General features: G+C 37.7%; 2 protein-coding genes across 6 annotated transcripts in view; one reads left to right on the top strand and one right to left on the bottom strand.

The window, feature by feature from the left end:
* The window catches only part of SPATA5 (spermatogenesis associated 5), a 335,078-nt gene extending 319,487 nt beyond the window's left edge, over window positions 1–15,591 (bottom strand). For all 5 annotated transcript variants that reach the window (XM_032412773.1, XM_032412774.1, XM_032412776.1 and 2 more), the window contains exons 1-7: window positions 15,346–15,591; window positions 10,236–10,357; window positions 9,044–9,201; window positions 5,104–5,162; window positions 3,851–4,495; window positions 2,783–2,912; window positions 2,256–2,312 (exon numbers count right to left, since the gene is read on the bottom strand). In XM_032412773.1, the coding sequence (XP_032268664.1) occupies window positions 2,256–2,312; window positions 2,783–2,912; window positions 3,851–4,495; window positions 5,104–5,162; window positions 9,044–9,201; window positions 10,236–10,357; window positions 15,346–15,508 (1,334 nt within the window). In that variant the 5' untranslated portion in view covers window positions 15,509–15,591. The remainder of the gene's footprint in view (window positions 1–2,255; window positions 2,313–2,782; window positions 2,913–3,850; window positions 4,496–5,103; window positions 5,163–9,043; window positions 9,202–10,235; window positions 10,358–15,345) is intronic.
* A 426-nt stretch (window positions 15,592–16,017) lies between these two features.
* NUDT6 (nudix hydrolase 6) overlaps window positions 16,018–24,616 on the top strand; it is a 31,225-nt gene continuing 22,626 nt past the window's right edge. Inside the window, exons 1-3 of the mRNA XM_032412785.1 lie at window positions 16,018–16,319; window positions 19,686–19,889; window positions 24,296–24,351. Of these exons, the coding sequence (XP_032268676.1) occupies window positions 16,085–16,319; window positions 19,686–19,889; window positions 24,296–24,351 (495 nt within the window). The 5' untranslated portion in view covers window positions 16,018–16,084. The remainder of the gene's footprint in view (window positions 16,320–19,685; window positions 19,890–24,295; window positions 24,352–24,616) is intronic.

The following is a 24,616-nucleotide window of genomic DNA, read 5'->3' as shown; positions in this document are numbered from 1 at the left end:
TCACAGCTGTCAGAATGGCTGAAAGCAACGACACAAGAAACAAGTGTAGGTGAGGATGTGGAGGAAAAGGAACCCTCATGCGCTGTTGGTGGGAATGCAAACTGGTGCAGCCACTGAGGAGGTTCCTCAAAAAGTTAAAAATATAACTACTTTACGACCCAGCAATTGCACTACTGGGTATTTACCCAAAAAATACAAAAACACTAATTCAAAGGGATACATGCACCCCTATGTTTACAGCAACGTTATTTACAATAGCCAAATTACGAAAGCAGCCCAGGTGTCCATCAACTGATAAATGAATAAAGAAGATGTGGTATATCTACACAATGGAATATTATTCAGCCGTATAAAAGAATGAAATCTTGCCATTTGCAATAACATGGATGGAGCTAGAAAGTATAATGCTAAGTGAAATAACTAACAGACAAAAATCATATGATTATCTGTTGAATTTAAGAAATAAAACAAATGAGGGTTGCCTGGGTGGCTCAGTCTTAAATGTCTGCCTTTGGCTCAGGTCATGATCCCAGGGTCCTGGGATCGAGCCCCACTTCAGGCTCTCTGTTCAGCGGGAAGCCTGCTTCTCCCTCTCCCACTTCCCTGCTTGTGTTCCCTCTCTCGCTGTGTCTCTCTCTGTCAAACAAATAAATAAAATCTTAAAAAAAAAAAAAAGAAAGAAAACAAATGAGCAAAGGGGAAAAAAAGAGAGAGAAACCAAAAGACAGACTCTTAACTATAGAGAAAAAACTGATGGTTACCAGAGGGAAGGGTGAAATAGGTGATGGGGATTAAGGAGGGCAATTGTCATGAGGAGCACAGGCTGATATATGGAATTGTTGAATCATTATGTTGTACATCTGAAACTAATTCAACAGTGTAAACTATACTGGAATTAAAATAAAAACTTAATTAAAAAAAGAAATGCAATGTATCAAATTTAGGACTCAGTTAATAATATTAAAGACAAAGACAACAGGATGTTAAACTGAAAAACCTTACATTAATTCTAACCCAAATTATTAATTCATCACATTCTAGCAAATCTGAATTCAATAAAAAGCAGACTATTAAGAATAGTCTACTGCTCATGAGATGAGTCTATGCCCAAACAGACCTTGCCCGCTAATACCCAGTAAATTGTTATGATTGCAATTCAGAATCTGAGGCCAGATATGTCCCCTGGAGCAGGTGTAAAGTCCAAGGTACAGAAGTTCCAAATGTGCTCTCTTTTTTTTTTTGGCCTATTAAAAAAAACTTTCAAGGTGATCAGTTCTCCCATAAAAAGGTGTGAATTCTCTCGCAATAGAAAGCTTCAACTGCCAGGAACAAAACAACAATGAAAACACACTACACGATACAGTATACCACTGGTTCTCAAATTTTCAGTATTGGGACTACCAACTTTATAAGGGACTACCTTATTTCATCCGCTATCTCTGGAAAAAAAAACTTTAAAAATGAAAGTTCTTTGGGGGTGCCTGGGTGGCTTGGTCAGTTGAGCATCTGCCTTCAGCTCAGGTCATGATCCCAGAGTCTTGAGATCGATCCCCATGTCGGGGTCCCTGCTCAGTGGACAGCCTGCTTCTCCCTCTGCCCCTCCCCCTCCCCCTACACTCGTGTTCTCTTGCTCTCTCTCGTTCTCTCTCTCTCTTGCTCTCGCTCTATCTCAAATAAATAAATAAAATCTTTAAAAAAAATGAAAGTTCTTTTGATGAGAGCTGAATTATGATAGGTTAAATACCAAAACAATGGTAGGGACATAGCCTTATTATGAATGTATCAGGCCAAGTAATAGGCCACACTCTTATACTCACTGCAATGTAATATGGTAGTCTAAAGTGAGGAATAATCAATTAAAATTGTTTTTAAAGAGCAAAAGATTTGTCCCTTTGAAGCAAACCATAATAAAAGTTTTAAGCATAAAGGGCTACTATAATACAAACTGGATATGCCTAAGTACTATAGGTACTCTAAAGAAAGAAAATCATAAATATATATGCTCAAGTAAAATCATATGACTTATACAACACTGTCTTAGTTCTCCTACTTTATGTAATTCAATAACTCATTGATCAAACTTCCAAAACAATATTAGATAAAAACAGATTAAATACAACTTCATTAGATTTACAATCATTTCTAGTGCTATTAGTATTATTTTTGTAGTTTTCTTTCATGTTTCATATAAAGTGTTAGTAACTCTACTTTAACATAGCCTTGACTACGAATTACAAACATCTAAATGTAAATACCGTAGAGTGGCTTCAGCAAATATCTGACGTAACCTTGCTTCTGTCTCCCCATAGAATCTGTAACAAATAAAATACATTTAAGGATCAACTCTTAAGTGTTTTTAAAGTTTTGTCTATAAAAGCTCATCTAACTTCAAATACTTCCAGAATACTTAAAATTACTTTCAAAAATTATTTTCCAAACTTAATTTGTATACACAATTAAAAGCAAATTTGAAGTATTTCAACAGATGAAATATCCAGACAGAATGCTATGCAGTCATTTTTAAAAATCACTTTTAACAAGTATTTAAGGGGCGCCTGGGTGGCTCAGTCTGTTAAACATCTGCCTTCGGCTCAGGTCATGATCTCAGGGTCCTGGGATCGAGCCCCACGTCAGGCTCCCTGCTCAACGGGAAGCCTGCTTCTCCTTCTCCCACTCCGCCTGTTTGTGTACCTGCTCTCGCTGTCAAATAAACAAATAAAATCTTTAAAAAAAAAAACAAGTATTTAATAACACTGTTTATTCTATTAAATTATGCACCTACTTGCTTATAATATCAGGACCATTAATTACAGAAACATAGGCTCCAACTTCATTAGCAACCGCCCTGGCAATCATTGTCTTTCCAGTACCTGGAGGGCCATAGAGTAACACTCCTCTAGGTGGGGGAATTCCTAGAAGAAAAAGAAGAGAAAAATGGATTCAGCATTATTAGGTTTCTTGTGTTGTCATATGACTGCAAATATGAGTTATAAAATATAAATTTACCTTGTATCACAAAACTAAAGTAAGAGTCAGACCTTCTACCCCTGCCCCCTCCCCCCATAATGTACTAACTGGCCCAAACACTGATCTCCAGCAATGACTTTCTCTCTCTCTACAGACAGGCCAGGCACACTGGTAAAAAACTGGCTGGACACCAGCCAAACAATTGCCATGACCCATCCCACACAGCACAGCTCAATGATCAGAACACAAAGCTCAGACAAGAACAAGGGCACCCAGAGCAAGCCATAAATTCTAATTTTCATCCAACTAGCCATCTTAGACTATATAAGCATTACTAGCAAAATGTCAAAGGGTTCATATATTTTATATATATAATCTTTATATATATAAAGATTCATGAAAAATGAAAAGGCAGAGAAAGAGATGGTAGGCACCAAATACAGAGGATCTGGGCAGTTACCACACAGAGGAAGCCCTGAGTTTCCTAGGAGCCAATCACTCCCTTAACCACTTGCTTCAACGCAAAGAGATCGCACACAATTATATTTCCTAACAAAGAAGTTTTATCTAACATATTTGAATGTTCGGTTTACTTCTTTGGTCATTACAGCTGATCTAGAATGACAAGATACTAATTCTAGTTCCAATACAAACAACTGTGGAAGGCTGCAACTACCTCACATTACAACCTAAAAAGATCAAGCATGGAAAAAGGCTCACTTAACTGGCATCTCCCAAAGCAACGCACACCTCCTACCATACCTACCACTCAGGAAAGAAAAACAAGAAAAGAGGATGAGCAATTATTATATAAGTGGAATAAGCCAACTGTTTTTTAATTTGAATTTAATACTTTTGGTGCAATACACTGAAGAAATCATACCATAACTCTTGAAAAGTTCAGGCTGTTTGAGAGGCAATTCAATAATCTCTCTAATTGCTTTCAGCTGACTACTTAAGCCTCCTATCATGTCATAAGTTACTTTGAATTGGTTGTCTTGCTCTTTTGAATTTGTACAAATCTTTGTAAAATTGACTCTTGTTGTTGAAGAAATAAAATAAAAAATATCAGTGTTGCACTTTGTTCCCACACATGCTGACTTTAGCAATCTCTCTTCATTGACAAGTTGCTCATTTCTTCCTCTGGCTGACTCAAAACTACATTTAAGTCCTGTGACTTCCCCTAGTCCAAGTCCGCTGCTGTCCGCAGGACTCTGTGTAACATCCGACAAAATGTCACTAGCTTTATTTATCATTCTGTCATCTACTGGTTTGCAAGGAGTACTGCTTGATGTTGGGTCCCGAGGCTCTTCCAGATCTAACTGGCTTAGTTGTAGGGATACATCCAGGGTACTGGTTTCTATGCTGGACTGTTCATAGGCCATTCCCCGGGCATCAATGTCAGAGTCATTCTGAGGCCTTCTCAATATCTTGCCATCTGTCCCTTTCACTTGCAACACTTGCAATTTGCATGGTCGTCCGTAGAATGTACAATACAGAAAGTTGCCTGGTAAAACAATCTTGCCATCTAGAAAATAATTTTTAAATATATGTGTTAGTGTAACTTTTCACCCATTTCATGTTTAAACAGCAATTTATTCCATCTATTAACAAAACCATCTGACTGAAAAGACTAAATCAAAGATAAGAGTATTAATAAAATAATTGCCATAAAAGAGACAATTCCCATTTGATAGAGCACTATCTGGAGATAGAAAGACAAGATAATTCTTTACAATTCTCCACACTCAATACATCTAGGATTCTATCAACTGTATCAACAAATAACCTGACATTCCACATCCAATAATAAACGAACCTAAAATGGCACACCTAACTAGCACTCCAAGGTAACATTTCTCACTGGAAAGAGGAAGAGCTCAAGGGTTAAAAGTCTCCGTTCTCCCACTGACTTTGTCCACAGATAAGTCATATATTCTCTCCAATGCTCAACTGCCAATTAATTGGGGAGAAAAAAATTCCTATCCCAAAAGAACATTAATTCATTGAGAAGACCACTCTCCATATTATGTTGAAGAAAATTATGATCTATACAAGACCTCAAAGACACATTACTTTATTTACTGCTACCTTGCTTCTTACAATTTAAAAAACTATTTAAAATATATGCCTCACCTAGTTTTCTCAGAAGACAACCAGTCAGTTGTTCTTTATTAATATCCACATTTTTGTCACTGTAAAGGGTGGGGGAAATAGAAATCAGCATTAAGTACACCAGAAACTAAATGTAATATAAAATTACATGTACATGGCTGTAATACAGACCTAGTCAAAAGAATAATTTACAAACTGGAAATGGTTTATACAATTTGGGAATGATTTGTGCTTCTCGGATACTTCTAATAGCCATGAAAGTATCATTTGCAATTTGGTGTCCTAATGACTTAAATTAATGTTCTTCAAAATACTGAGTACTATACATTAGTGGATCATGAAATCATTTCAGTCAATCCCATCCAGCATTTTTTTTTTTTGATAGAATACAAAATGTCAAAGTATATCACACATAGAAAGGGAAAATACTGCTTAGAAAAGCATTACTTTCTTATACATACACATCTTACACACACACACCTCTATATACTCATGTTTACAGCTATACACATGTGAGTGCATATGTGCCCTGTAACTGTGGATGTATGCATACACTGAATCACAATGAAATGTATTTTTTATTGTGTGTCATAGCCAAAAACATTTGAAAAACACTGGCCTGAATTAATCATTCCATTTCTGAAACTGCCTAGCTTGGAGAAAGGCTTTTATTAATAGCTTACTTCATTCCCTTTCTATAATTTATAAATTAACTTTCAGGAAAATTAAGTCCTTTATAGGATAGTACCTGAAAAAGTAGAAATAAGAAAAAAGGAGAGTAATAGTGTAATGGAATTTAATTCTGGAGAAAGGACCTTTCTCCAGAAAAGGAAAAATGAGAACTCCTTCTTCTACTAATGACTGTCTTCCTAGAAGGTTGCTTGAGTACAGGAAGTAGGTATATCTAAAAATCATTACACTTGTAAAGAGACACGTCCTTGGAGAGTTCTCAGAATATGTGCATTTTTCCTTCTTCCCCACACGCAAGTAGCCCATACCAGCAGAGGAGGCCCACAGTTGAGAGCTCTGCCAGAGATCAGTGGAGAAGCAATAGTTTAGCTCAGGAAGAAGTATATTAGCAGACCCATCTGGTCCAAATATAAGCCTTGTTCTCCAAATACTGTATCAGCAAAAAACAAAACCAATAGAGTCAACTTCATTATTTGCAGATTCACCTACTTGCTAAAATTTATTTGTAACCCTAAAATCAATACTAGCAGAGGTTTCCTCGTCATAGACATGCATAGAACAGGCAAAAAAATTCGAGTTGCTAAGCACTTTCCTAGCTGAGGCTGAGAAAGTACTCGTTTCAATTCTCTCAGAGGTAACAAGAGGATGGAGAGTGGAGACAGTAGGAGGCAGTGCAGTGTACAGCAAAAAGTCCCAGGTCTTGTGCCAGCTGGAGGTTTGAATCCCAACTCTGACATCTCTTAGTGAGGTGGCCTCAGGCAAGTCACATAACACTTATGAACTACTGCTTCTCTTTTATAAAATAAAGAAGACAAAATCTATCAGAATTAGTTGCTTTAAGATTATAATACATATAATATATACATATTTGTATATTAAATATGCACTAAATATATTAATATTAGTATATATTGTAAATAATATATGTTAAATATACATTTAATATAAACCTAGCAGCAATGGTTCAGTATTTGCTAATATAGTGTTCACAGCAACTTTATAGCACGTACTTGCCGCTAATAATGAAAACTGACTGCATATTCATATAAAGGAGAGAGAGAAAAATAGAACAAGAAGGAAATTTCAAATCAAAGGTATATATAGACTATGTAGGAAGTTGTAGCTCCTTAAATGCTTAAATTCACTTCTGTCTATAGAACTCTGAAACCAGTTATACTTACTTAAATCATTCCTATTTATTAAACTCTGAATTGAAGATACTTACAAATATGTGTAAGAAGAGTAAAAATACTGAGTTTTGCTTTTAAAAAAAGAATGGGTGCAGATAAAATCACTTCCACTAGAAGGAGCCCTAACCTTACTAATAAAACTCAGAAGCAACTGAAGGATTTAATCAGGATAAAATTACTGATTTTTCTGATTGGAAATTAAGTTTCTTATCTAAGCTCTGCTGCCGCATTCAAAACACAAGATTTTTTTTTAGTAAAATTTTAAAAACCAAGCTTCCACTTAAAACATACAGTTCCTCTATAGCAGACAATCGTTATCACCTAAGACTGCTGTTCCCTCAAGAGGTCACACTAGTTAGATCATCAAAAAATCTGGTCAACTGATGACTGCAACCTGCAGCACTGTCTCAGAACAGTCTAACGATTAATACTGTTTAATCTGAGTAGAACTACTACCTAACTCACGGAGCCCATTTCCTCATCTTTAAGAAAGGGACAATATGGGCACCTTGCAGGAGGATTAAATGAGAGAAGAGGGGAAAAGTGTGTGTGCATGTGTGTGCTGGTGCACAACACATGTTGAGCTCTCTTTTCCCTCTTCCTTTTATTTTATTGTTAGTTAAAATGTTATTAATTCCTCTGAAAAAAGTTTCCTGGTTTATAAAAAAAAAAAAAAAATATGATGAAGCTCAAGCCTGTAATCTACAAAAGTAGCAACAGAGACAAAAACATAATAAAATCAAGCTAATGAGGGGCACCTGAGTGGCTCAGTCGTTAAACGTCTGCCTTCGGTTCAGGTCATGATCCCAGGGTTCTGGGATCCAGCCCCGAATTCGGCTCCCTGCTCGGTGGGAAGCCTGCTTCTCCCTCTGCCTTTGCCCCTCCCCCCTGCTTCTGCGCACGCACTGGCGCGCACTCTCTCTCAAATAAATAAAATATTTTAAAAAATAAATAAAATCAAGTTAATGATTGTTAAATGTTTTGTGATTCTTGCATATAAACACACCCCCAAAACTGTTAGTAAGCTAGTATTAAAGTATCAAAAGATGCTTTTTGTAAACAAATTTTGGTAAGACTTGCATATGCAAACTGAGTTACAATCCTATTAGACACAGAGTATCCAAGAGGATCAGTGATAAACGTTAACTGTATTGATAAGGTGATTCAATTAGTCTTTGGTAAGGGACTATTTCAAAGTCTGACAGAAATAACTGTTTTATTAGACTGAATAATCAACGAGTTAAAATATATAATTGGGTACTTTGCTTGAAGTCCTTTTTTTTTAAAAGTTATTTATTTGAGAGAGAGAGAGAAAGAGAGCGTAAGCACGTGCATGAGTCAGGGGAGGGGCAGGAGAGAATCTTCAAGTGGACTCCCCACTGAGCGGCAGAGCCCGTGGGAGGGTGAGGGGCTCAATCTCATGATCCATGAGATCACAACCTGAGCTGGAACCAAGAGGTGGACACTTAACCGACTGAGCCACCCGGCACCCCTGTAACAGTCTTGATTAAAACTTGTTTCTTGCCTATTCACAGTACTCTACTCCCTCCTTTACAACAGCCCTGATTACACTGTAAAACAAGATGAAAACTATTGTTAAATATACACCAATACTAATTCCTCTCACCTAAAATATCAGGGCATACTCTAACCACAGGACATTAGAGAGTCTCTAGTTCATACCTTAGGTGGACTCATCTAGCTTGTGCTGTCTAATACAGTAGACCACTAGCCACTCGCCACGTGTGGCTACCAAGAGCTTAAATGTGGCTAGTCCAAATTGAGATGCGCTACAAGTATAACATACACACTGGATTTTCAAGACTTAATTTGAAAAGTATCTTATTAATAGTTTTTTATAGTTATTATAACTTAAAATTTTATAACTAGTTAAATATTAAATAATGTTTAAATAATGATTAAATTAAATATTAAATGAAATAGTTCACCAATTTCATTTTCCTTCTTAAATGTGACTACCAGAAAATGCAAAATTACATATGTGGTTCACATTTGTGACTCTTGTTCTATTTCTACTGGGCAGCACTGATCCAGACTGTCACCAAAGAAAAGAGCCAAACCTGAGTGCCAGGTCCATTTCCTCAGCCTGTAGCACAGCACCCAACAACGGCTGGACTTGGATGGCATCACCAACCTTCACGCCCACATTCTTCTGTGCCATTTCACTCAGGCCAACCTTACCTCCAGGAAATCCTGCCACAGGCCAGGCCGTATAGACCTGCCCAGAACACAGGAAATTCAAATATGAGAAAATAAATATTCATAGAGTATCATTAATTTATAAAGCAGAAAACTAAGCACAGCTAAGCATATGGATCTGCAAAACACAGTCCTTAACCCCAAGGAGTTACAATCTGAGAAGTTAGAGAAAAAACTTTTAAGATAAATATTATATCTTCTTGTGAAGATTAGGAATGATCCCACAGTGAAAATGGTTTGAAGATTTGAAAGGTAATTTAGGAAAAGAGACAAAGGCATTAACATGCAATAAGAAGAAAAGAGGAAAAAATACTACAGACTAACTGTTAAGGTAATCCAGCCTGGAGCATGAACTACATCCAGGAAATAGGGAAGGACCTGGCACAAGAGCTTCATGAGAACCTGGATCTCGTCAGACTTAAATGTTAAGGGAGAGGAGCAAAGACGTCCAGTTCCAAATAGTGGGCTGAGCTCATACATTTGTAGTCTTCCACAAGACACAGCAAAGGACTTTTTTTTTTCTTTTTAAGAATAATGAAAAGAATGAGTGGTGTGCCATCAGCACATAACAGATTTCAAATCATTTTCGGTGGACCCCGCTGGATGAGAGGACCCTGGCTAATGAAGCAGCAGAAAAAATGTCAGAAGCAGGGCAGAACCAGGAAAGGTTCTGGGCTTCCAGCCTCAAGTATGATGAATAGCAGCAAGAACAAACAGCTGAAAACAGGGAGGGCAATCAAATATTTGTACACAAAAGAGATCACTTTCATATTCCCAAACAGTATTTCTGTGAAAAAAATATAACTAACAGACTGAGGGGGATAGGGCTGATACTATGTGTGTCACTACCTCCGGAAGAAAGGCCTCTCTCTACATTATGACATCTAGGGGCTACTATTCCCAGTATAGTCATAGACATCAAAGGAAGGAAAAGTTTATATAGATGGGAGGATCTTTTAAAATATAGTTTTTCATTTACTACTGCTTTGTTGAAAATTAAAATAAAAAACATCTCAAATCTTTCTAAACTAAGGAAATGAAAAAGACTCTTACCTCTTGTTTTCCATCCAAACTGGTAAGCAACACTGGTCGACCTATACATATATTTGCAGATTTCATAGTGTTGAGTCCAAGTTGAACAAGGGAATTCTGGAATGTTTTAGGAACTTTGTCATCTACCAAAAAGGGAAAGAAAATTATTTTCATACTATTTTATAGCTGAAGTTAAAGCCTGCTTTCTTTTGGAGTAAATAAAAATCCTCTCTCCACATAACCACATGAATGCACTTACCATACCCTAGAGAAACCACAGTTCCAATCCTTATTTTTTTTTTTTTAACAAAAAGACTTAAAACCAAATCTTCTTGAGGGTCCACTGACTGACAATACGAGTGCTAACTAAAAAAAGATGTCTTATGGGCTAGGTATTAGTTTTCATCTTTTAAGAAAAATAATCTCTAATTTCTTTAAAAACTGAACATACATGAAATAGGCTTCTCATACTTGCATAGTAACCTTTTGTACTACAGATTCTAGTTGAGTTGACTACTGGTATTCAAAGACTTGAGCTGGGGTACTGGCATTTAGCTCTAGAGGGTTAAATTACATTTCCACTTCTGATCCACAGGATACCAGTCAGATATTTTTCTTTTCTAATGCCAAGAATACATGAGTAAGATAATAGCACAGGTCTTATTCCTTAGGTAAGCAACACACTGACTAAAATGACCATTACTGTTTTCAACTTTTGGCCAAGGAAGGGGACAAGAATTCAGCCCAGCTGGCAACACCTCTGAAAATGATGTGCTAACATGTCCACCCTGCCCCCTCACCTCCTCAAGGTCCACATCTGGTCCTTCCTCTGCTTCTTCCAGCACCCTATGCTGCCAGATACTAGCATTTTCATCATAATATACATTCGTTTTATAGTCTGACTTTCTCCTAAACCATATGCTGCTTTGGGCACAAACTGGGTCAAATTCATCTCTGTATCTCCAATGCCTAGTAGTGCATCAAATATAGAAGTTGCATAATAGATATCCATGAAATCAATGAACATAGTAGATGACTACACACTATTTTTCTTTTCAGCACAAAATCCATGAGACACAAAATTTTAACCCGTCACAAACTTTGTTATAAAATTTATTATTAGACACATATACCATAATCATACTTCTCTAATATTAGTGTTCCTTAATAATAAAAAAGAGCACTGTGAATTGTGTAAGACTGTTGAATCACAGACCTGTACCTCTGAAACAAATAATACATTTTATGTTAAAAAAAAAAAAAAGAAGATAGCAGGCAGGGAAAAATGAAGGGGGGGAAATTGGAGGGGGAGACGAACCATGAGAGACTATGGACTCTGAGAAACAAACAGAGGGTTCTAGAGGGGAGGGGGGTGGGGGGATAGGTTAGCTTGGTGATGGGTATTAAAGAGGGAACGTATTGAATGGAGCACTGGGTGTTATACGCAAACAATGAATCATGGAACACTACATCAAAAACTAATGATGTAATGTATGGTGATTAACATAGCATAATAAAAAAAACACAGATATTTTGTAATTTAAAAGGAACAAAGTCAATGAAAGCAAAACCATGTCTGATTTAATTATTTTTGCCATTACAAAATAACTACCCAACATATGTATTTTCCTTCTGTCATCAGCTGAACAAATCTAGAAAAACAAAGCATCTCATGGAGCTAAGATAAACAGTACTGAGCATTTATAGAATAAGCATATTTCATAATGAGGCTGAAAAGAAATTCAACTTTCCTATGAGCATTAGGTCTCCTACATAGCATACTCATCAATAACAGCAAAGCATCCTTTTTGTGACCTCATAAGGTTGTTTCTGCCACTTCTTTCTTCCTAAACCCATGAATTACCCTTCCCTCTTGATAAGTACCTCACAGGTGTATTCAGTCCTTGGCAATATTCTAGGTTTTCTTCTTCTCTTCCTTCCATCCTATCCTGCACATTCACCATGCACCAGGATTTGACAAATCACAGGTTCTCTAAATACCTCCACTTCCTCCCTATGAAGATCACGTTCAAATTCTCATCCACTGACCTTATTTCCTAAAACATCTCCATGCGTTCTCTTACAGCATTCAAATCTACTCAAGCTGTACTCCACACAATTTCTTTCACCAGTCCTCATTCCTCCAATATTGTACTTTAAAAATACATCTCAACATCCACTCTCCCCATTAATTAACTATACATTTATTGAGCACTTCATGTGCCAGATTAGTAAAGATAATTTCAAACAACCACCCACTCTTCATTTGTTCATCCAAACATTTATTATCCCACATTAACATCCCACTACATGGCAAATAATACGTTAGGCACTAGGGATACAAAGTGAACAGAAGTGGATGGTCCTTGGCCTCACAGAGCTTATAATCTAATAGGATGAGAGAGTTATTAAACAATCACTGAATAACTGTGTAATTGTAAGCTAAGATTACTACAATGTAAGAATGACTAAGAGTGCTGAGAAAGCCTATTATGTGGAATCTAATTTGGAAGAAACAGAGAATGCTTCTCCAAGGAAGTAATGTTTAAATTCAGTCCAAAGGAAGAGTAGGAATTAACTAAACAAAGAGGAAAACAAAGATAATTCTTGGCAAAGAGAACAGCTTGTACAGAGAAGTACTGGAAAGAAGGCAGCACTGTGCATCTGAGAAAAGAGTACAGGCAAAATGGCAGGAGACAAGAAGGGGCCACGTAAGAACATCAAGACCTCCCGGGGCAGTAGGCTATAGCAAGCAGCAGCTCGTTCATTTTCTCTCTAAGCAAATAAATCTTTTAAAAAAATAAAATGTTAAAAAAAGAAAGAAAAATCCAAGAAAAGATGTACAGCACAATGCTATACAAAGTGTGGTCAGCAAACTATTTGTTACTGGTTCATGATGGGATAAGTACAGCAAATAAGGGTTTAGTAGCTTTTATTACAATTGGACAGAGTAATCCTACATCTCTTGAATCCAATAAAAATTTCTATTTTTAAACTTATTTTTCTAGTAATTTGTTTTTATTGTATTTTACAACAGTGCCAAGCTGTGACATATATATATATATATATATATATATATATATATATATTTTTTTTTTTTTTGAGAGAGAGTGAGCGAGCAAGAGAGAGTACAAGCTGGAGGAGGGGCATAGGGAGAGGGCGAAGCAGGATCCCTGATGAGCAGAGAGCCCGATGCGGGGCTCGATCCCAGGACCCTAGGATCATGATCCGAGCTGAAGGCAGCCGCTTAACCAACTGAGCCACCCAGGTGCCCCAACATATCATATTTTAAAAACTTTCCCTACAGAATTTGAGTAGTATTGGCCTAGAAGGCACCTGAACCAAGACTCAGAAATAGTATAAATTACAAATATAAATTCGAAAATGATGAAAGTATAGATGGAAAACTCTGGACATTGGATGAACTTGCCAAAGAAAGATTTATACAGAGAAAAAGAGGGTTTTAGGACTAAGAATTGAGGCACTTAGCCATTTGGCAGCCAAGTAGAAAATGAGCCTGCAAAGGAAACTGAAAATCTACCTACCAACAAAAGGATGGAGAAAAACTAGGAAAGTTTAATGGCACATAGCCAAAAATTAAAGTGTGGTTTGTTTGTTTTTTAAGATTCTGTTTATTTATTTGAGAAGCAAGAGAGAGTGAGTGATAGAAAGAGTATGACCCGGGCGGAGGGGCATGGGGGGAGAGAGAAGCAGATTTCCCACTGAGCGGGGGGTCCCACGAGGGGCTTGATCCCAGGACCCTGGGATCATGACCTGAGCCGAAGGCAGACGCTTAACCTACTGATCCACCCAGGCACCCCCCAAAATTAAAGTGTTTTAAGAAAAACGAAATGGTAGACAATGCCAGAAGTTGCTGAGAGGTCAAGTAAGGGAAGTAAAGAAAAACTGTCCATTGTATTTATCAACATGGCAAAACTTAAATAGGCTAAGGAGTAGGTGACAGATGAATAGACAGAGACTACTCCATTTACGAAACTTGGCAATGAGCTACACCTGGCTGGCTCAGTCAGTAGAGCATGCGACTCTTGATCTCAAGGTTTTGAGTTCAAGTCCAACGTTGAGAGATTACTTAAAAATAAAATCTTAAAAAAAAAAAAAGAAAGAAAGAAACTTGGCAATGAAAGGATGGACACAGAGAGGGTGGTGGTAAGAAGAAAATGTGGAACTTTTGTTTTGATTTAAGATGTAAGAGAAATCAGCAGGTTTAAATTTCAAGGGAAGGATCCAGTTGAAAAAGAGATTGTATATTCAGGACAGAACAAGTTATCCTCTGATCCCTAAATGAAACTGAAAACACTGTGTTAACTCTAAGATTGTCATGAGGTTGTGCATTAGACATAAAATTCTTGCCACCAGTTTAACTGGTGTTCCGTTTTTTTCAAAGCTATAACACAGCTTCAACACACAGAAGCTTTACCAATTAACTTTTCCGATAAATCCGTTCTCCTAACTCAAGGGAGCTCTGATCTAGAATAAGGGCTTTAAAGCTAAGTACCGCCTGCCACTTAGTACCTGTGGAACCTGGAGCCAATTACATTAACTATTCTTTCTCTGTGAAATGCGCATAATAATACATTCCCATCTTCCAGGGCTTCTATTAAGGTTAAATGAGATATGTGACATACCCAACCTACTGATAACAATACTATGTAACTGGTAGCTGTTATTAAATATCAGAACCTGTGTAGTAGAAGAAAAAACCCTAAAGCCTTTTATTCTTAGAGACACAGCGATATCTCTTAGGAAGGATGTACCCACATCTTTACTGAGTGTTTAGTTTTCTGGTATACATATCCCATGCTCGCTACCTTTAAGCAATGTTACAGTTAAATATGTCGTTAATCCTAAACGAGGCAAAGTCGTTTCAAGTGCAACTTATAAATTCAAAACAATTTACAAAAGTAAATGACTTAATCCACGGAGAAGCCGCTTCTGTCTAACTTCTCCAATGCAGACACGGCTTCGGGTGTACAAACTTGTGTGCCACTCTCACACCTGTGTCTCGCCCAATTCTCAAAAGCCTCTGCACCTTAAAGGCGGCATCGCTAGGTCTACGTTCTTCTCAGGTTGCGCCCCCTCGGCCTCAGGTCTCCCACCCAGAACTCTTTACCCTTTTCTAAGAAGTTGGTCACCACCAGAATCCCGGCCGCTGCCGCCGTGCCTGGCCCAGCAGAAGGAGCAGAGGGCCCCGAAGGAGAGGAAGCAGAAGGGGGCGAGGTTGAACCATTCTCTGCGCTTCGGTTCAGCCGTTTTCTGTTCTTCTTGGAAGACATGATCAGGAGGCAGCCTAGGAAAACCACCCCAAAACCGGCTCCCAACGTGCTCGGTTCTGGGGAAGAAAAACTTCCGGGGCAGAAGTCAGCGAGACTCCGCCCTGCGCCGTAATCCCCCAAGTGGAGCGCAGTAGAAAAAGGGAGACCTGAGCATTTTCAGAACCCGCCATCTTGGAAGAAGGGGTTCTGACTTTTGCAAAGAAAGACGGATTACGTGGACACAAGGTCATTTAGATTGTAAATTCCTGAAAGACAGGATTTTTTTTGTCATCTCTGCCCGCCTTTCCCATCCCATCCCTGAACAAACGTCTGTTGACTTAAACCTGAAAAAGAAAGTGGTGGAAAAGTTTCTCTCCGGCTTTCCTGGAACCGGGCATATTCCTGAGAGGAGCTGGTGAACAGGACTTCGCGGTCACTTCAGTACAGCGCTAAAAAAAAAAAAAAAAAAAGTGGTAACAGCGCAACTTCGAGAAAATGGGTGGCACTCTTCTAAAATTTACGGTAGAGACCTCTGCTCTGGAGCTCAAAGGAAGGTTAATTTAGGGGCCGAGCTAGTGGTGGGACGCGGACGCCTAAATGCCGCTACTAGCAAGTGGGCGTTTTTGGCGCGCAGTGCTCCTGCGAACCTGCAGCGCAAGGCTTTTGGGGCACCACGGAGCTTCCGGCGGTCCGGGTTGCAAGTGGAACCCTCCTGTCGGAGTGGAAGAGCTGCGGGGAGAGCTGGACAGATTCGGGGGCGTCTCGGTGCGCCTTGCGCGGCTCGGCGCGCTGGACCGCCTGGACGCCGCCTCATTCCAGAGGGGCTTGCAGGGCAAGTGTGCCTGGGCCGAGGGGTTCCCTGCCTCCGGAGCCTTTCTAATGAAGTAACCGGGGCCCCTGTTCACCTGACACGCTCTCCGCGAATCAAATACCGAGCCCTAGGGAGAGAGGGCAGGTGTGACCCGTACCAATTTCGCCCCCTTTCGTTCTTGTGTCCCCTGCTGGGAGGTTTCTGGGGCGGTTGGGTGAAACAGTAACTATCCCAGACTTTGAGATCGGCAGCCCGAGTTTCTGCTGCACTTTCTAGTGTGTGACCTTCGGCAAGTTCTGTAAACTATCATTTCCCCTACCATAAAACCGGTTAGTATCGCAAAGGATTGCTGAGGGTTAAGTTGGGTAATGCATATAAAGTGCATATCACGGTCTCTGCCACATACTTAACGCTCAGTAATGTTAATATTATTTCATTATTATTATTTACTATCATTTACCGGGCCTTAGTTCTGCGGGGCACTTTGCCCGAGACAGAACTATACAGGTGGTGGACAATGAGTGGACTAGAGAGATACTAAGTGGTCATTTTTGTACACAAATTGGGTCAGGCTGACGCATCAAGAACTAGAGTTTGCTAGAGACAAAACAACCAGTCTTTTATGGTTAACAAGGGAGGGTAGTGGGCGGTTTCAGTCTTCAATAAGAAAACTCTCCACTCTTCTTGAACCTAAGTCCAAAGAGAGGAAAGAAAGCTTGGATGGAGGAGCCTTCAGTTTGAGAGAAGCCCGTGATTTGGTTGGGAGTTTTTCAGACTGCCCCTGATGGTTCTTCTATTCGAATTGAAGGCCTAGCACGGAAATTCAGCCATGGAAAGATTCTCTCACTCTAAAAGGAAACTTCAGATAATCTTTATCCTATTGAGCTATTAATAAGGCAAGTGAGGGTCTATGTAAATATAATTGAGCTAGTTATTTCATTCTTTAATCATTCTCCTTCCCAAACTACCTCTTCACCGCATTTTCTCTCCTACTGTGAATAATTGCTGACTCCAACAATATCAACAGTAGGAGAATCAAGTCAATGTTCATACTCTAATACATCTACCTATGTGTAGTATAGGAAGATACAGGTATTTTTTGCACACACTTGTCACATGTCAGTGGCCAGGTGTTTAAAGCACTTTCTTAGAAAGGCAAAGCATGAGGGTTGGGTTTAGAGTCACACATCCGGGTTTCAACCCCAGATTCTGACAGGTGCTTAGCTGGGTAGTAGGCAAACCACCACTAAAAATATTTGCCTCTTAGGTTGCGTACGTGAATAATACCAACCCTAATTACTTTACTGGATACATGTGATCGAAGATAAATTATAGGAAACTAATTTATAATCTGTGTAGTACCATATACTTTTTATAGTTTTTAATAAACATTTTAATGTTTTAATAACATTTTAATGTTTTAATAAAACATTCTATTGCATTTATGAATTCCTATTGCTAAACACTTTTAAGAACTTTACAAATATTAATTCATTCAATCCTCATAACAACTCTGAGGTAGATACTGTTACCTTTATTTTAAAGGTGATGGTACTGAGGCACAGAGAGATAAGTAACTTCCTTTGGCTCTGGAATCTGTTCTTAATGCATTATGCTGCCTCTAAGAGCTTAGCGCAAATTTTGTTATTAAGTCAAACTAGCTTTTTCACTTGATTAGAATGACTAGGGAGGATATGTGAACTTTCTGAAGTAATAGAAATGTTCTTTAATCTTTATTGGAGTGTGTTACATAAGTGTATGCATATGTCAGAACTCATTAAATGTACACTCAAGATTTGTGTGCTTCACTTTATGTAATTGTACATCAATTTTAAAAGGATTTAAATCAGAGAAAGAGGTGGGTAAGAAGGATCTGACTCCATAACCCCCAAATCAAGAAGCTTTTATGAAAGGCTCCCATGTGTTTGTCACTGTATTAGACCCACTGCCTTTTAAAGAGGTAGAGAACAGGGTCCGTAACGAGGGAGTCACTTACTGCACAGCTGGAGAAGAGAAGAGGAGAAAAAGAAATTTAACCATTAAATAAATAATCAAACCTTCCCACCACCACACACGCACACAATTTGCAAGATTATTGTAAAGATTAAGTGAGGTGATGGATGGAGAAAGTGATCTGAGAAGTTTCTCTAAGACCGCAATATTCTTCACCCATAAATTAGGGGCGATAATACTTGCCTTTCAGGTTGTGAGAACGTAATGAGATAATATATGTAGAGTGTCTAGAACTTAGTAAGGACCAAATGTTAGAATCTTTTTCTTCTGGCTCAATCTTAAGTAATAAGAGAATTTGCAAAAGTCAAAAACAGAAAAATCTACATTCATCTTGGTATTTAGAGTAGGAGTAAGAGGTTGGTTAAGTAGCTTTTGGTGTACCTATCTGAGGAAAATTATGCAGTCATTAAAAACTTATGTTCATTAAAAATTTTAATGACATAGCAAAATGTTTATAATAAGTAGTAAAAGATATGCTGTAAATTATATATGGTGTGATGTCAATTCCAAAATTATATTCATGGAAAAATGTCAAAATTATATTTTGACATTTTGATAATGTCAAAATTATCTCTGCATGCTAGTAAGATACGAAGTTTTGATTTCTTCATTATATTTTCAGTTTTTTCTAGGACTGGTATACATTATTTAAAAACAAAGAGTTTTGGGGCGCCTGGGTGGCTCAGTCGTTAAGCGGCTGCCTTCGGCTCAGGTCATGATCTCGGGGTGCTGGGATCGAGCCCCGCATCGGGCTCCCTGCTCGGCGGGGGGCCTGCTTCTCCCTCTCCCGCCCCCCCTGCTTGTGTTCCCTCTCTAGCTGTGTCTCTCTCTGTCAAATAAATAAATAAAATCTTTAAAAAAAAAATAAAAATAAAAATAAAAAAAAAATAAAAACAAAGAGTTTTAAGCACCTTGAAATTTATAAGCCAAAAAAACTATAACAGAACTCTTAAAGTGTAAGTGGAAGCCCATAATAGTCATTTATAAAGATTAAAACTAAGGATGTTAAAAGGAACAGCATTAAAATGGTATTTTATTTAAATCGAGTTTTTTTGTTCATTCTACAAATATTGAGCACCAGTTATGTGCCAAGCATTGTGGTCAGGTGATATGAATATACTGACTCTATTCTCAAGGAATTCAGTCTGATGGAAAAATCACATAAGCAAGGTACTAATTACAATAAAACATGATAGTTCCCATGCTGTTGATGTGAACAGAGCATTTTAGGATTCCCCTCCCCCATCGCCTTCAAGCTAACTACTAAGAGAGGTGGATGTTTTAGGATGGCTTTTTAGAAGAGGTGATACCTGAGATCTTCCACTCGTTTCACTGGAAAACGTTTACAGATTTTTATCCTCATCTGCATTTTAGCTGCAGTACAACGATGGAGATCAGAAGGTAGGATAGCGGTGTGGCTGCATATTCCTATCCTCCAAAGCCGATTTATTGCCCCTGCTGCTTCCCTGGGTTTCTGCTTTCACCATGCAGAATCGGATTCATCCACGCTGACACTGTGGCTGGGAGAGGGACCCAGCAGATTACCAGGATATGCTACACATCAAGTAGGAGTTGCAGGTCAGTTTCAAACTAACAATAAAATTAACCTTTTAGAGGTTCACCCAATTTTTTCTTACAGCTAAGTGATAGTTTATTCATGTGTAATGAGTAGTTTGATAAAATAATCCTTGGGATTATTAAGGAGTGCTTTAAATAGGTGAAGTTTGCCTTATGAATCAGCAGAGGGCAGCACACCAAACAAGTTTGGTGTTTAGTTTTCCAGAGGATACCTTTGAACACTTTTATATAGGTACTTGAACTTCAGTACTCAAATGGTAACACTGAATTGGGATCAGGGACTAAATCATTATGGTAAAACATATTAGTACTAATTATGTGAATGTGTAAAATAAAAGATAACTTTTAGGTTGAATTTAAGGTAAAGCAAAGCAGATTTTTTATTTGGACATTACTTCTTAAAGATAATTACATTAAGTTATGGTGCCAAACAGTTGCTTAAGATAGCATAATTTAAGTATATTACAGACTTTTCAAGCCACTGATTAACTTCAAAGACATGGTCTTGAGAGATTTGCTTTAGGTTAAGACTGGAGTTCTCAAATTGTAGAGTGTGTCAAAATCACCTGGAGGGTTTGCTGAAAACACCACTGCTGGGTCCCACATCTAAGAGTTTCTGATTCAGTTGGTGTGGGGGGTTGCCAGAAAATTTGCATTTCTAATAAATTCTCTGCTGCTACTGCTAATGTTAATGCTGGTCCCTGAACCATCCTTTGAGAACCAGGGGTAAAAAAAAAAACCTGAAATAGTAAGTCCTTATGACTTAAATGAAAACAGTATTATATATAAGCTAGTAATTTAATAATTTTATTTGCCTTCATATAATTTACAAGCGTTTTTAAAGGTAGTTTGCACCTTTGAGGTTAAAAAGGAGTTGTTCAAGGATGTCTAATGTTTTCTCTATCCATGATCTCACTCCCTTGTAACAAGTAGAGGCAGTTAGAAATTTCCATTCAGCTCTACTTCAAAAGACTGGTAATTTGATAGCACCCTCACACTTCATTAGAAAGTTATGCAGATAATTATTAATTCATTGGTATAGAGTTTTAAATTAGACTTTTAAATCCTGTTATTACTACAGAATTGTTAATATATGCATAAAGAGTATACTATGAAGCACCTGTTTATAACTAAATAGTATGTAATTTAGTTAAGATATACCATAGGAGTTCAGGCAATGAGAGATCTGGAACTTGAAGTCTTGAAGTATAACTAGGATATGAAGTGGCTACTAGGGGTGGTAATGAAATCATGTAAGAAATTTTCTGGAAAGGTATAGTGTTTTTTAGGTGAAGGGAAAGTAATTGACATTTATTGTTATAAGCAGCAGAAGGTAGGTGTGGCTGGTGAACATACCACCACAAAATATACCACATTGGCATATTGATTATTTTGAGCTTGAAAAACACTAGATACAGGAAGAGTCCTCTGCCTCCCCTTTTTTCCCTAAAAGCAGGGCATAAATTTTTTGTACCAGGAAGAGGAGACATTCTTATAGAAGATGGGGAGTTGACACCAAGACGAGTCTGTACAAATAAACCTTATTAAAATAACTCTTGTATTCCATTAATTTCCCCCGTATATGTCCTAGTCATTTTTCCACCATTTACCTCCTTATCCCAAACCTCTTTTTCTTTTGTCTTGTCATGTCTCCATAATGTATTGCTCTTTGTTGAAATGGTACATATGCCCCTGGGCTTAACCACTTTTTGGGGATTTTCAGTTCTTTTAATCAATTCTTCCATCACCACCCCAGGCCATGTAAATATAATAAATAAATAAATAAACAACAACAAAAAATATATATATATATACTTTTTTCCTCCATTAATCTGTCTTCTGTCAGTTCAGTTCACAGCCCTAGACACAGAACCTAAGTATTAGAGGAAAAATCTTTCCTTCCCTACACTGGAATGGAGTGAGCTATGGTTTTGTTACTGTTCTTCAAACACAACAAGCTTGTGTCTGCCTCAGAGCTTTCACACCTATTGGCTCGTCTTCCTGTGGTACTCTTTCCCAGGGCTTTGTTTATCTAGCTCTTTAGAGCTGAACTTTCTGCTCCAACATCTTCTCAAAAGTCTCCTGACCTTCCTGTCTAAAATACAGTCCTCCTGCATCATTCATGGTCCCTTTATCCAGGTCTGTTTTTCTATATAGCACCCACCACAATCTGAAATTATATCATGTACTTAATTTCCCCCACAATGATATAAACTCCATGAAGGCAGGTATTTTATTTGTCTTTCCCACCACTGTGTTGTCAGGTTAAAGACAGTGTCTGGCATAAAGTAGATACTCAATAAATATTTCTTGAATGATTAGATAGCTCTTCAAGTGGAAACTCAAGTCCCCAGAGAACACAATTGTGTGGGGAAGGGACACGGTTGCACAGTGAGAATACCAGCTCAGAATCCAGACAGACAGTTTTAGGGCTGTGTGAACTTGGGCACTCAAAATGATACCACTCACACGATTATTGTGAAGAATACCTGAGATAATGCACATAAAGCACTTAGCACAGTATCTGACTAATCATAATATAATAATTATCTCGAATCCCTGATCTCTTTGTGTTTATTTGCCATTTAAGTTGTGACCAGCAGGGGTCGCTCACGTTGTGCTTTAGCCACGCTGGTTTTGTCTTTGAAGTAAATATTTTGCTCATGTTTATAATTCATTAGGGAAAATTGCAATTTGAGTAATCACAAATTATTAAAATTTAAGAGTAGGTTTCCTTGGCATTTCTTTGGCATTCTAACCCTTATAAAGTCCAATTAAATTATATTTTTTGTTTTCTAATGGAAGCCAACATTAATGTGAATTATATCTCACTTAGTAGTTTTCCTTTTTTTTAAACACTAAAATGTGGAGTTTTCATTTCAGAGAAATTTGTCCTTCCTTGTATTATATATACCTAACCCTTTCTATATTTTATTTCTACATAGCATTGTCACCTCATGTTCTTTATATTTTGTTTTCTGTTTGTTTGTTACTTTCTCATACACACACCAGAATGTGAGCCCACTGAGGATAGGGGATTTTGGTTTGTTTACCACTATATCCCTAGCGCCTAGAAAAATGCCTGACACATAACAGGGCTCAAATACAGAGAACCCATATGTATTATATATAAGAACTCAATCACTATTGAAAGGGTATGTAGAAAATATCTTTTTAACAATATTTCCTCACATTATGTAAATATAAATATTTTTAAATTATAGCATTTAAAGGAATTAATACAAATCATTAAGGTGTCACTTATATTTTTGACCCAGGATTGTCAAAAAACAAATAAACCTTATTTATTTGGGTCCCTAATGTCTAGCCAAATGCATAGTGTGCTTGGCAGTGTGTATATTGAATGTATAAATAAAAGGATTAGAACTTAGGACATATATAAAATAAACAATTATCCCAAAGCAATGTATTGGTATGTTATAAAGTCATATGCACATGCAGTTAAAAAAAAAAAAAAAAAAAAAGTAAGTGGCTTCAGTGAGATCCTGAACTGAATATTGAGATATTTGAGAGTTAGATCATCAGAGGCATAACCTATGTTCTATATACATAGTGATTCAAGGAGTAAAAATGAGAATGGAAAAGTCACTTCATTTATTCAATAAATATTTTTAAGCACTTAAGATTTGACGTTAAAATAGAAGGATAGAAAGATTAATTTATTTAACAATGTACCATCAGGAATAGATGATCTAGAGAAGAAGCTTATGCAGCTGATTATCCTACAACTTAGCATGTGCTAGAAACTTTTTTTTTTTTTTTAAGAGGAGATCAGCCAGCAAGGAGCTAAGGCCTGTGCAGGAGTCTCTGGAGCCAGGGAGAACGACAGACGGGCCCACGTGGGGCCTTCCCCTTGTAGGGATGGTTTTTCCTTTCCTTTTTCTTTCTTTCTTTCCTTTTTTTTTTTTTTTTAAGATAAAACGTTCAGGGGGAAGTCGGAGGGGGAGGCGAACCATGGGAGACGATGGACTCTGAAAAACAAACTGAGGGTTCTAGAGGGGACGGGGGTGGGAGGATGGGTTAGCCTGGTGATGGGTATTAAAGAGGGCACGTTCTGCATGGAGCACTGGGTGTTATGCACAAACAATGAATCATGGAACACTACGTCAAAAACTAATGATGTAATGTATGATGATTAACATAACAATAAAAAATATTTAAAAAAAAAAAAGAACCATCATTAGTATTCCCCAAGTTGTTAACCTGAATAACTGAGCAGTCATTTTATTGCTGGAGAGATTTTAAAAGTGGTCAAGGATGAGGTGGTACTTGAACTAGGCCTTCCAGGATGGGTATGATTTTGATGACCACAGATAGGCGTATGGAGGAGTCTAAGGTGAATGAAATTAGTATTTCTCAATTATCTTTTACTTTTCCCCCAACAGGAGCTGTATTTGATGAAAATACTAGGAAAATATTGGTTGTACAAGATCGAAATAAAGTAAGTTGCTTCTGCTTTTAAAAAAATTTTTTTTAAATTTTAGTATAATTAACCTACAGTGTTGTATTAGTTTTAGGTATGCAATATAGTGATTCAGCAAGTCTATATTTACTCAGTGCTCATCACATAAGTGTACTCTTAATTCCCTTCCTCTATTTCACCTATCCCTGCACTTACCTCCCCTCTGGTAACCACCAGTTTATTCTCTATGGTTAAAAGTCTGTTTTGTTTGCCTCTTTTTTTCTTTCATCGTTTGTTTTGTTTA

This window comes from Phoca vitulina, unplaced genomic scaffold, assembly GCF_004348235.1.
Source record: "Phoca vitulina isolate PV1807 unplaced genomic scaffold, GSC_HSeal_1.0 scaffold14, whole genome shotgun sequence".
Classification (NCBI taxonomy): Eukaryota; Metazoa; Chordata; class Mammalia; order Carnivora; family Phocidae; genus Phoca; species Phoca vitulina.
The sequence above is the reverse complement of the archived record's forward strand: the minus strand, read 5'-3'. Positions and strand labels throughout refer to the sequence as shown.